The sequence below is a fragment of the Entelurus aequoreus genome, linkage group LG27, assembly GCF_033978785.1.
Source record: "Entelurus aequoreus isolate RoL-2023_Sb linkage group LG27, RoL_Eaeq_v1.1, whole genome shotgun sequence".
NCBI classification, from domain to species: domain Eukaryota; kingdom Metazoa; phylum Chordata; class Actinopteri; order Syngnathiformes; family Syngnathidae; genus Entelurus; species Entelurus aequoreus.
Genome location: NC_084757.1, coordinates 33,094,397 through 33,108,057, shown reverse-complemented (window position 1 = coordinate 33,108,057; position 13,661 = coordinate 33,094,397). Strand labels below are relative to the sequence as shown.

The window sequence follows — 13,661 nt, the reverse complement described above, 5'->3', positions numbered from 1 at the left end:
GGGTGTTACCATTTAGTGGTCAATTGTACGGAATATGTACTAATAAAATATTCAATCAATCAATCAAAGTTTAACCCAACAATGATCCTGTTTGTGATTTTTTTAATCATATTTTGGAATTTGGATTAATCATGATTAATCACAGGTGATTACTTGTTTGCATAATTAAAAATTGCTCAATAAAAGAGCCCAAATGCCATTTTATTGTTGGAATGTCATCCAGGACCGTTTTCAAAGGTTTTACTTGAAAGCATGTCATTTATTTGCAAAAACATTCTATCAGGGTGTATTTTAAATATAATAGTAATAATAATAATATAATAAGTTATTTCAGGAAATATTTTATATATAATATAACATTTTATCTCAAGTTATTTCAGGATGTTTTTTTTTTAATTTTCAAACCCACACTGGCGGCGGCTGACTGGGGTTGCCAGATGCAAATAGACAAATAATCGTACCAGATTCTTAATATTCCCGTATTTGGGGGGAAATTATTACACATAATCCATTTGATGTTCCTGTTATTATCACAGACCGTTGATAGAATAGTTTGTAATGCAATTGTGCCTTTTAATGATCAATTTTAATAAACTAACAACCACCTTGTCAGTTTAACCCAATCTAACTGTAAATGTAAATGATCCTGTTTGTGTAAAAAATATAGTTTTTACCATAGCTGCCAAGTGATATTTTTTTTTATCATATTTTGGAATTTGGATTAATCATTACTTCTTTGCATAATTAAAAATTGCTCAATAAAAGAGCCCAATTGCAATTTTATTGTTGTGGACAGTTTTTAAGCGTTTTACTTGAAAGCATGTCATTTATTTGCTAAAACATTCTTTCAAGGTGTATTTTAAATATAATAATTACTTTTAAAGTTATTTCAGGATGTATTTTATATCCATTGTTGCGTCTGACCAGTCTTCCTCTCAGGGAATACAAATCACTGGTCAATCCCAAGTTCTTTCAGACGACATACATGCAGAGTAAGAAGGACCATCAAGACAGAATAGGAATATTATCAATTATCAATATTATATTATCCGTTAATAGCGGCATCTTTATGGCATGCTTTAAGACCTCCACCATTGTCCCTGTCCCCAAGAAAGCACGGATCACAGGACTAAATGACTACAGGCCGGTCGCGCTGACGTCTGTGGTCATGAAGCGCTTGGTCCTGCCCCACCTCAAGGACATCACCGCCCCCCTCCTGGACCCACTGCAGTTCGCCTATAGAGCCAACAGGTCTGTAGATGATGCAGTGAACCTGGCCCTCCACTTCATCCTGGAGCATCTGGACTCCCCAGGAACCTACGCCAGGATCCTGTTTGTGGACTTCAGCTCTGCCTTCAACACCATCCTCCCTGGACTGCTACGAGACAAGCTCTACCAGCTCAGCGTGCCCGACTCCCTCTGCAGTTGGATCAATGACTTCCTGACAGACCGAAGACAGCACGTACGGCTGGGGAAGATTGTCTCGGACAGTCGAACCACAAACACTGGTACTCCTCAGGGCTGTGTACTCTCCCCCTGGCTCTTCTCCCTGTATACAAACTGCTGCACCTCCAGTCACCAATCCGTTAAACTGCTCAAGTTTGCGGATGAAATCACCCTCATCGGGCTCATCTTGAATGGCGATGAGTCCGCCTACAGGAGAGAGGTGGACCGGCTGACGTCCTGGTGCAGCCTCAACAACCTGGAGCTGAACGCCCAGAAAACAGTGGAGATGATCATGGACTTCAGGAAAGTCACAGCCCCACCATCCCCCCTCACCCTCACCCTGATTGACTCTCCCACCCCCGTCCCAATTGTGGACTCCTTCCGTTTCTTGGGCACCACCATCACCCAGGACCTCAAGTGGGAGCCGACCATCAGCTCCCTCATCAAGAAGGCGCAGCAGAGGATGTACTTCCTGCGGCAGCTGACTCTTCTCACCCTGGACACAAACTATTCTCCCCTCTCCCCTCAGGCAGGAGACTACGCTCCATCCAGACCCACACCTCCCGCCACCCGAACAGTTTTTTCCCCTCGGCCATCAGGCAAATGAACAATAACTCCTAACAGCAGCTCCTTGAATTCCTTCTAAGTCTATAACAAGATCTGATAGCTCAGTTGCAACAGAGGGGAGGGAGTGGGGGCTACGGTGGCAGGCTGCAGCTCTTCAGGCGCTGCCCAGCCGTCCATCACCCCTAAGGGATTTGCGGGCGGTATAGCTCGGTTGGTAGAGTGGCCGTGCCAGCAACTTGAGGGTTGCAGGTTCGATCCCCGCTTCCACCATCCTAGTCACTGCCGTTGTGTCCTTGGGCAAGACACTTTACCCACCTGCTCCCAGTGCCACCCACACTGGTTTAAATGTAACTTAGATAATTGGGTTTCACTATGTAAAGCGCTTTGAGTCACTAGAGAAAAAGCGCTATATAAATATAATTCACTTCACTTCACTCAGTTACAGCTCTTTTTATTACCAAATATGTGTTATATGTGTTTTATGTCGCACCATTGCACCAAGAAAAATTCCTAGTTTGTGAACCCGTTCTCAAACAATGGCAATAAAACTATTCTGATTCTGATCTAGAAGCGGTCTGAAAGCCAAACGGTAAGAGACAACTTATTGAATATACGAAAACAGCCCCCACCCTGTCCAGAAAGGAATACAGCCTCTTTGTTCTAATACTGATAAGGTACAAAGGGAGTGTGTCATACTCCCACATTCCAAAGCCTTCAAGGTAAGGCACAGAGTTTACTTGTGGACATAAGATACAAACATAAAGAGTACACATGGGAAAATATTAGCTGCTTTAAACATGAAGAAAGAACTCTTAAAAATATATGCATTCTCCACACCATCCATCCATTTTCTACCACTTGTCCCTTTCGGGGTCACGGGGGGCGCTGGAGCCTATCTCATATATAATATTTAATTTGATCTCAAGTTATTTCAGGATGTGTTTCAAATCTCAACATTCTTGAGCACAACGACACGGTGACTGACTGCGCATGCGCTTCACGCTGGCAGAGGCTGACCGGGGTTGCCAGATGCAAAATGACAAATAATCGTACCAGAATCTTAATATTCCCGTATTTTGTGGGAAATCATTACACATAATCTACTTGGTGTTCCTGTTATTACCACAGACAGTTTATAGAAGACACAACAAACTCCCTTCTTGTCTCTCATGGACACACACCTGTTGTTGTTGACTTTGGACTGACTAGCGACTGCACGACACCAAGGCCGCGGAACAGAGACACACGGCAGGCTTACACATGCATCCACAAAAAATATACACCACACACGCATACCCCACCCCCCATCCAACGCCCTTGACGCAAATCCCTTAGGGGTGATGGACGGCTGGGCAGCGCCTGAAGAGCTGCAGCCCGCCACCGTAGCCCCCACTCCCTCCCCTCTGTTGCAAGTCTCGAGATGTTTTTAAACGTTTTACTTGAAAGCATGTCATTTATTTGCAAAAAAAAAAATTTGGTAACATTTTTATCTAAAGTTCTTTCAGGATGTATTTTAAATATATTTAGTTTTAAAGTTATTTCAGGATGTATTTAAAAAAATAGTATTTAGTTTCATCTCAAGTTGTTTTGGACTGTAATTTAAATATAATAAGTTTTATATAAGTTATTTCAGGATGTATTTTATATACAATATTTAGTTTTATTGAAAGTTCTTTAAGGATGTATTTTAAATAAAATATATAATTTTATTGAAAGTTATTTCAGGGTGTAGTTTAAATATGATATTTAGTTTGATCTAAAGTCATTTCAGGGTGTATTTTATTTTAAAAAATTGTGTTTCATCTTAAGTTATTTCAAGATGTATTTTAAATATAATATTTAGTTTTATCGAAAGTTCTTTCAGAATGTATTTTAAATATAATATTTAGTTTTATCGAAATTTCTTTCAGAATGTATTTTAAATATAATATTTAGTTTTATCGAAAGTTCTTTCAGAATGTATTTTAAATATAATATTTAGTTTTATCGAAATTTCTTTCAGAATGTATTTTAAAAATAATATTTAGTTTTATCTAAAGTTATTTCAGGATGTATTTTAAATAAAATATATAGTTTTATCGAAAGTTATTTCAGGATGTATTTTATTTCTAAAGATTAGTTTCATCTTAAGTTATTTCAAGATGTATTTTAAATATAATATTTAGTTTTATCTCAAGTTCTTTCAGAATGTATTTTAAATATATTTAGTTTTATCGAAGGTTATTTCAGGATGTATTTTAAATATAATACTTAGTTTTATCGAAAGTTCTTTCGAATGTATTTTAAATATAATATTTAGTTTTATCGAAATTTCTTTCAGAATGTATTTTAAATATAATATTTAGTTTTATCGAAATTTCTTTCAGAATGTATTTTAAATATAATATTTAGTTTTATCTAAAGTTATTTCAGGATGTATTTAAATATAATATATAGTTTTATCTAAAGTTATTTTAGGAAGTATTTTATTTTTAAAAATTAGTTTCATCTTAAGTTATTTCAAGATGTATTTTAAATATAATATTTAGTTTTATCGAAAGTTTTTTCGAATGTATTTTAGATATAATATTTAGCTTTATCGAAAGTTATTTCAGGATGTATTTTATTTTAAAAAATTTGTTTCATCTTAAGTTATTTCAAGATGTATATTAAAAATAATATTTTGTTTTATCGAAAGTACTTTCGAATGTATTTTAAATATAATATTTAGTTTTATCGAAAGTTATTTCAGGATGTATTTTAAATATTTAGTTTTATCTAAAGTTATATTAGGATGTATTTTATTTTAAAAATGTAGTTTCATCTTAAGTTATTTCAAGGTGTATATTAAATATAATATTTAGTTTTATCGAAAGTTCTTTTGAATGTATTTTAAATATAATATTTAGTTTTATCGAAAGTTCTTTCAGAATGTATTTTAAATATATTTAGTTTTATCGAAAGTTCTTTCAGAATGTATTTTAAATATATTTAATTTTATCGAAAGTTCTTTCAGAATGTATTTTAAATAAGATATTTAGTTTTATCGAAAGTTATTTCAGGATGTATTTTATTTCAAAAAATCAGTTACATCTTAAGTTATTTCAAGATCTATTTTAAATATAATATTTTGTTTTATCGAAAGTTATTTCAGGAGGTTTTTAAAATAAGATATTTAGTTTTAACTAAAGTTATTTCAGGATGTATTTTATTTTAAAAAATTTAGTTTCATCTTAAGTTATTTCAAGATCTATTTTAAATATATTTTGTTTTATCGAAAGTTATTTCAGGATGTATTTTAAATATAATATTTTGTTTTATCGAAAGTTATTTCAGGATGTATTTTATTTAAAACATTTAGTTTCATCTTAAGTTATTTCAAGTTGTATTTTAAATATAATATTTAGTTTTAGCTCAAGTTCTTTCAGAATGTATATTATTTTATAACACTTATATAAGACTTTTAAAGTCATTTGTATAGTAGGCTAATATAGGGACTTACATCATGTGTTGTCTTCATTTAACACTTTTATAAGGATTTACATTTTTTGCAGCTCCAGACAGATTTGTTTTTTTTTGTATTTTTGCTCTTTTTTGTATAATATGGCTCTTTCACCATTTTGGGTTTCAGACCCCTGGGTTGAACCAAAGTGACTTTTTAATTCTGCTTAAAAGTCGTGAAAAAAGCAGTGTAAGGTGTAAGACCCACAATCAGTCCGTCTTCTGGCGAGTCCTCGGGTCCTCCTGAGACATTCTGAGCAGAGCGACGCCGACGCACACCGTGGTGACGCCACAAAGTACGGCGAGGCCGTCGACGGCCGTCAGCGCCGCCCACTCCCTGAAGACCAGCGCCGACGCCAGCGGGACCGCGCAGGTGAAGGCCGCGAAGTAAACGGCCTCGAAGGCGTCGCAGCGGAAGGACTCCAGCGCCTTGTTGATGTAGAAGAACTGGAGCAGGACGCCGGCGCCCAGCGTTACCAGGAGCCCCAGGAAGAGGGCGAGGGCGTGGCCGTCACGCGGTTCCTCGCCAAAGACGTGGCGTGCCGCCAGGCCGAGTCCTTTGCTGCTGGGCACGGTGAAGACGCCCAGCAGGGAGCATATGGACACGTAGACCGCCATGTTGGAGCGGCCGTACCGAGGAACCATCCATCCCATCAGCACCGCCAGCATCAGCACCACCGCCAGCATGGAAGTCAGCAAGACTGCAAACAATAACATTTTTACACCAAGAACTGAACCATGTCCTGAAAAGTCAACAAGACTACGAACAATGACAATTTTACACCAAGAACTGAACCATGTCCTGAAAGGTCAACAAGACTACAAACAATAACATTTTTACACCAAGAACTGAACCATGTCCTGAAAAGTCAACAAGACTACCAACAATAACATTTTTACACCAAGAACTGAACCATGTCCTGAAAAGTCAACAAGACTACAAACAATAACATTTTTACACCAAGAACTGAACCATGTCCTGAAAAGTCAACAAGACTGCAAACAATGACATTTTTACACCAAGAACTGAACCATGTCCTGAAAGGTCAACAAGACTGCAAACAATAAAATTTTTACACCAAGAACTGAACCATGTCCTGAAAAGTCAACAAGACTACAAACAATAACATTTTTACACCAAGAACTGAACCATGTCCTGAAAGGTCAACAAGACTGCAAACAATAACATTTTTACACTAAGAACTGAACCATGTCCTGAAAAGTCAACAAGACTACATACAGTGACATTTTTACACCAAGAACTGAACCATGTCCTGGATAAGTGGTATTCTTAGCATGTTGCTATCAAAGTCTCAATACTTTGACCACCCTTGCACATCAAAACATGCCCACCCCCCTAGTGGCTGGAAGTAGTATAGTACACAGGAACCTCTAAAGCAGTGGTTATCAGTGTTCTTCTCTCACGCCCCCCCCCCCCCACCCTCTAAGAGACAGAACTGTTTTAATGCCCCCTTCAGTTAATGTTTATTTTCTATCTGTAGGTGTCAAGATTGTTTTTTTACTAACACTAAATATGCTGTTATGCTATTGCCTCTCACGCCCCCCTAAGAGACTAAATTGTTTTCACGCCCCCACTTAAGGTAATGTTTATTTTGTATCCGTAGGTGTCAAGATTGTTTTTTTTACAAACACTAGAGATGCTGTTATGCCATTGCCTCTCACGCCCCCCCCCAAGAGACAGAATTGTTTTCATGCCCCCCCTTAAGGTAATGTTTATTTTTTTATCAGTAGGTGTCAAGATTGTTTTTTTACTAACACTAAATATGCTGTTATACTATTGCCTCTCACGCCCCCCTAAGAGACTAAATTGTTTTTACGCCCCCACTTAAGGTAATGTTTATTTTGGAACCGTAGGTGTCAAGATTGTTTTTTTTTACTAACACTAGAGATGCTGTTACGCCATTGCCTCTCACACCCCCACCCCCACAAGAGACAGAATTGTTTTCATGCCCCCCCTTAAGGTAATGTTTAATTTTTGATCAGGTGTCAAGATTGTTTTTTTTCTAACAATAAATATGCTGTTATGCCATTGCCTCTCACGCCCCCCGAGAGACAACATTGTTTTCATGCCCCCACCCCCCAAAGGTAATGTTTATTTTTTATCTGTAGGTGTCAAGATTGTTTTTTTACTAACACTAAATATGCTGTTACGCATATTGCCTATCACGCCCCCCCCCCAATGTTGCCTCTCACGCCCCCCCCCCGAGAGACAACATTGTTTTCATGCTCCCACCCCCCAAAGGTAATGTTTATTTTGTATCTGTAGGTGTCAAGATTGTTTTTTTTACTAACACTAAATATGCTGTTACACCATTGCCTATCACGCCCCCCCCCCCAAGACACAGAATTGTTTTCATGCCCTCCTTAAGGTAATGTTTATTTTTTATTTTTAGGTGTCAAGATTGTTTTTTACTAACACTAAAGATGCTGTTATGCCATTGCCTCTCACGCCCCCCCCCCCCCAAGACACAGAATTGTTTTCATGCCCTCCTTAAGGTAATGTTTAATTTTTTATTTTTAGGTGTCAAGATTGTTTTTTACTAACACTAGAGATGCCGTTACGCCATAGCCTCTCACGCCCCCCCCCCCCTATGGGACAAAATTGTTTTCATGCCACCCTTACGTTAATGTTTATTTTTTATCTGTAGGTGTCAAGATTGTTTTTTTACTAACACTAAATATGCTGTTACGCCATTGCCTCTCACGCCCCCCCCGAGAGACAACATTGTTTTCATGCTCCCACCCCCCAAAGGTAATGTTTATTTTGTATCTGTAGGTGTCAAGATTGTTTTTTTTACTAACACTAAATATGCTGTTACACCATTGCCTATCACGCCCCCCCCCCAAGACACAGAATTGTTTTCATGCCCTCCTTAAGGTAATGTTTATTTTTTATCTGTAGGTGTCAAGATTGTTTTTTTACTAACACTAAATATGCTGTTACGCCATTGCCTCTCACGCCCCCCCCGAGAGACAACATTGTTTTCATGCTCCCACCCCCCAAAGGTAATGTTTATTTTGTATCTGTAGGTGTCAAGATTGTTTTTTTTACTAACACTAAATATGCTGTTACACCATTGCCTATCACGCCCCCCCCCAAGACACAGAATTGTTTTCATGCCCTCCTTAAGGTAATGTTTATTTTTTATTTTTAGGTGTCAAGATTGTTTTTTACTAACACTAAAGATGCTGTTATGCCATTGCCTCTCACGCCCCCCCCCCCCCCCCCAAGACACAGAATTGTTTTCTTGCCCTCCTTAAGGTAATGTTTAATTTTTTATTTTTAGGTGTCAAGATTGTTTTTTACTAACACTAGAGATGCCGTTACGCCATTGCCTCTCACGCCCCCCCCTATGGGACAAAATTGTTTTCATGCCACCCTTACGTTAATGTTTATTTTTTATCTGTAGGTGTCAAGATTGTTTTTTTACTAACACTAAATATACTGTCATGCCATTGCCTCTCACGCCCCCCCTAAGAGACAGAATTGTTTTACGCCCTCCCTTAAGTTAATGTTTATTTTTCTATCTGTAGGTGTCAAGATAGTTTTTTTACTAACACTAAATATGCTGTTATGCCATTGCCTCTCACTGCCCCCCCAAGAGACAAAATTCCTCCACTATTAAAGAAGAACTGCATTAAAGGGTCTGCTTGGAATTTGCTGACAGGTAAATTTTTCTAGGAGACATACTTTTTTCAGGCCCCCCCTTAAGTAAATGTTTATTGTTTATAATGTACTTGATGCATGCTACTGTTAGCATGCTAGCATTTTAAACACATTTTCCAAGTACCCGCCTCATAATATATTTTGGCATTTGACGTATGTTAAAGTTCGCATTTTAGCATGCTAGATTATTTTAGCTAATTTAGCAGTTGTACACATCAGTGTCATATTTTAGTACTTCACTAATGCATGCTATTGTTAGCATTTTATCATAGTACTTTGAGCTCATTTTGGTACTTGATGCATGCTAACGTTAGCAGGCTAGCATTTTAAACACATTTTCCAAGTACCCAATTTAGAGTAATATATTTTGGTATTTGACGTATGTTAAAGTTAGCATTTTAGCTTGCTAGATTATTTTAGTAGTTATACACCTCAGTGTCATATTTTAGTACTTCACTAAGTCTATTGTTAGCATTTTATCATAGTACTCTTAGCTGATTTTGGTACTTGATGCATGCCAACGTTAGCAGGCTAGCCTTTTAAATTTATTTTCCAAGTACCCAGCTCAGAGCAGTATATTTTGGCATTTGACGTATGTTAAAGTTCGCATTTTAGCATGCTAGATTATTTTAGCTAATTTAGCAGTTGTACACATCAGTGTCATATTTTAGTACTTCACTAATGCATGCTATTGTTAGCATTTTATCATAGTACTTTGAGCTCATTTTGTAGGTATACACCTCAGTCATATTTTGGCACTTGATACATGCTAATGTTAGCATGCTAGCATTTTAAACACATTTTCCAATTACCCACTTTATAATATATTTTGGTATTTGACGTATTTTAAAGTTAACATTTTAGCATGCTAGATTATTTTAGCTAATTTAGCAGATATACACCTCAGTGTCCTATTTTAGTAGTTCACTAATGCATGCTATTGTTAGCATTTTATCATAGTACTTTTAGCTCATTTTGGCACTTAATGCAGGCTAACATTTTACACAAATTTTCCAAGTACCCACCTCAGAGTAATTTATTTTGGTATTTGACGTATGTTAAAGTTCGCATTTTAGCATGCTAGATTATTTTAGCAGTTATACACCTTAGTGTCCTATTTTAGTACTTCACTAATGCATGCTATTGTTAGCATTTTATCGTAGTACTTTTAGCTCATTTTGTAGGTACCCACCTCAATATATATATATATATATATATATATATTTTTTTTTTTTTTTTTGTGTGTTATTTATTTATTTGGTATTCAAATATATTATGAGGTGGGTACTTGGAAAATGTGTTTAAAATGCTAGCATGCTAACATTAGCATGCATCAAGTACCAAAATATGACTGAGGTGTATACCTACAAAATGAGCTAAAAGTACATTGTATGTTAAAGTTCGCATTTTAGCATGCTAGATTATTTTAACTAATTTAGCAGTTATACACCTCAGTGTCCTATTTTACTATTTCATTACTGCATGCTATTGTTAGCATTTTATCATAGTGCTTTTAGCCGGCTAGCATTTTTAGCTAATTTTGCTACCATATACTGTTACCTGACGCTATCTGGTCAGTATTATAACCGTTAGCATTTGTTGTTGTAGTTCTTTGAACAAAAATGTGTAGAGACGTCGATAAATGCTTTAAAATGTAATATCGGAAATTATCGGTATCGTTTTTTTTATTATCGGTATCGTTTTATATTCTGGTTCCTACATTATATATCAATATATATCAATACAGTCTGCAAGGGATACAGTCCGTAAGCACACATGATTGTGCGTGCTGCTGCTCCACTAATAGTACTAACCTTTAACAGTTAATTTTACTCATTTTCATTCATTACTAGTTTCTATGTAACTATTTTTATATTGTTTTACTTTCTTTTTTATGGAAGAAAATGTTTTTAATTTATTTATCTTATTTTATTATTTTTTTTTTAAAAGGACCTTATCTTCACCATACCTGGTTGTCCAAATTAGGCATAATAATGTGTTAATTCCACGACTGTATATATCGGTATCGGTTGATATCGGTATCGGTAATTAAGAGTTGGACAATATCGGAATATCGGCAAAAAAGCCATTATCGGACATCCCTAAAAATGTGTATATTGTACTGGGAAAACTACCAAACTGGCCCAAGTCTGTGGCCCTGAGTGGGAAAAAGTTTGGGCGCCCCTGGCTTCAAACACTGACCATATGGGTAAACACAGGTTGTACGGTGGCAGTGGTTTGACCCTGGAACAGACAATTCCGGGTAAGACGGCGTGATCACCTGGGTCGGCCAGCCTCTCCTCCAGCTCCTGTCGTGACGTCACGCCGCCCTCTGAGGCGGGCGCGTGCAGGACGAGCGCCACGGAGCCGCCGCAACACAACACGCTGCCGAGCTTCCCCAGGGCGTTCATGCGCTCACCCAGGATCCACGACGACAGCACGGCCCTGCCACACCACACAAGCACACCCACAGTTGTCGTCATGCAGCGCCCTCACCTCCTTGCAAGTTTGGGGACTTACCCAAACAGGACCCCCAGGGCCCCCAGTGGCGTGACCATCACAGCGGGGGCCGCGTTGTAGGCCAGGAAATTCCCAATTTGACCTACGACCACTTGATGGGAGTCACAAATGTAAGCATGTCAGTGCATTTGACATAAATATGCACTGAAAAAAAATGTGGGTAACAAAAAAACCTCCAAAACGTTAACTTCCGGTTTAGTGGTACTTCCACGCCCAACCACTAGATGTCACCATACTCACTGGACAGAGTGCCACTCCACCAAACCACATTTTTGAGGTACGAAACACCTGAGAAAAAGAACAATTGTTCAACTTACTAACCTAAATAACTTACAGGAACATGAACGTAAAGTTAAAAAAATAATTTTTGTTAGCTTATTACCTCTTTCTCGCGAGAGTAATATTCCCTTTCTCTGCAGCACAAACGTCGAGCCGTTTATTAAACTAGAAATAACTGCTATCACGACTCCAACGTTCGGCTTGGCGAACCCACTGGCGTCCAAGTCCAAAAACATGTCTATTGATAGATGGTTTGCCTAAAATACAAAATGTTTTCGCGTCTCTGGTCAACTCCGCCGGGCTGCTTGGAGATCGACCAGGAAGGCGGATCACGCGCATGCGCAGTTCGTACTGACAATGAATACACAATGTAGTTTTTTCTCTTGGTTTTTTTCTTCTTTTTTTTATTTATTTTATAAACCTTTATTTATAAATTGCAACATTTACAAAACAGTTGAGAAATAATAATCAAAATAAGTACAAAAACAGTACAAAACAGCCAGGGGGTTGTAAACTCAAAGTAACTAAAATAGAATGCTATATATATATATATATATATATATATATATATATATATATATATATATATATATATATATATATATATATATATATATATATATATATATATATATATATATAAAAAACAAAGTGCAAAGCCATAGGCTCATACAATTTCAGTAAATAATTTAAATTTGGAACACAGCATCATCGCTTTCACAGCTTTTTTGTTGTTAGAGGTAGAGAGTGTTTTAACATAGAGTTCTAATTCTTTTTTAAAGGCAGAATACACAATGTAGTGTGTAGTCTTTATTCATCACACAATTTTTTTAATGAGACTCACGCGCTCCCTGGTGGACAACTTTACATTTTGGTCACTGAATTGTATTTTTTTATAAATGGAAATTGAAAAACCATTGGTTTATTTTCATTTACTTTTAAAATGCAGAAAATAACATTAAAAAAAAGCGTTATTTTTTGGTGTCGAAGAGCAATACGTGGTTGGCTTTTATTAATTTGTTTAATACAACAAAAATAAAAAATTACAAAATATATATATATTTTTTTAAATTTTTGAAACAAAAGTTGAACAACTATTTAATGACACTTTTTTTTAAAACGACAATAGGACTCCTGCTGAACAAATATGTTACCCATCTATCCATCCATTTTCTACCGCTTGTCCCTTTTAGGGTCGCGGAGGGTGCTGGAGCCTATCCCAGCTGCATTCGGGCGGAAGGCGGGGTACACCCTGGACAAGTCGCCACCTCATCACAGAGCCAACACAGACAGACAGACAACATTCACAAACATGCTAAACGCAAAGGAAAAGCTAAAATACTGCTTCCGGTTCAAATTGTTATATGTACATATAAAAATATATATATATATATACAGTATATATATATACATATATACATACATATATGTATGTATGTATATATATATATATATATATATATATATATATATATATATATATATATATATATATATACATATATATACATATATACATATGTATATATATATATACATATATATATACGTATGTATATATATATATATATATATATATATATATATATATATATATATATATATATATATATATATATACACACATATATATATATACTCATATATATATACTCATATATACATATACACACATATATAT

General features: G+C 36.4%; 1 protein-coding gene across 1 annotated transcript; it reads right to left on the bottom strand.

Annotated features, from left to right (window-relative positions):
* Positions 1-5,114: 5,114 nt before the first annotated feature.
* nipa1 (NIPA magnesium transporter 1) lies at positions 5,115-12,345 on the bottom strand. Its single transcript, XM_062038699.1, has 5 exons — positions 12,084-12,345; positions 11,942-11,989; positions 11,702-11,792; positions 11,463-11,626; positions 5,115-6,194 (listed from the first exon to the last, which is right to left on the bottom strand). The coding sequence occupies exons 1-5, from the start codon at positions 12,214-12,216 to the stop codon at positions 5,704-5,706; spliced, it is 927 nt and encodes a 308-aa protein (XP_061894683.1). The 5' UTR covers positions 12,217-12,345; the 3' UTR covers positions 5,115-5,703.
* Between the last annotated feature and the right edge of the window lie 1,316 nt (positions 12,346-13,661).

Coding starts and splice junctions, on each gene's coding strand:
- nipa1 (XM_062038699.1), bottom strand. CDS start 12,216: ATGTTTTTGGACTTGGACGCCAGTGGGTTCGCCAAGCCGAACGTTGGA. Junction 11,793..11,941: donor GTGGAGTGGCACTCTGTCCA/GTGAGTATGGTG, acceptor ACTCCCATCAAG/TGGTCGTAGGTCAAATTGGG. Junction 6,195..11,462: donor GGAGAGGCTGGCCGACCCAG/GTGATCACGCCG, acceptor TATTGTTTGCAG/TCTTGCTGACTTCCATGCTG.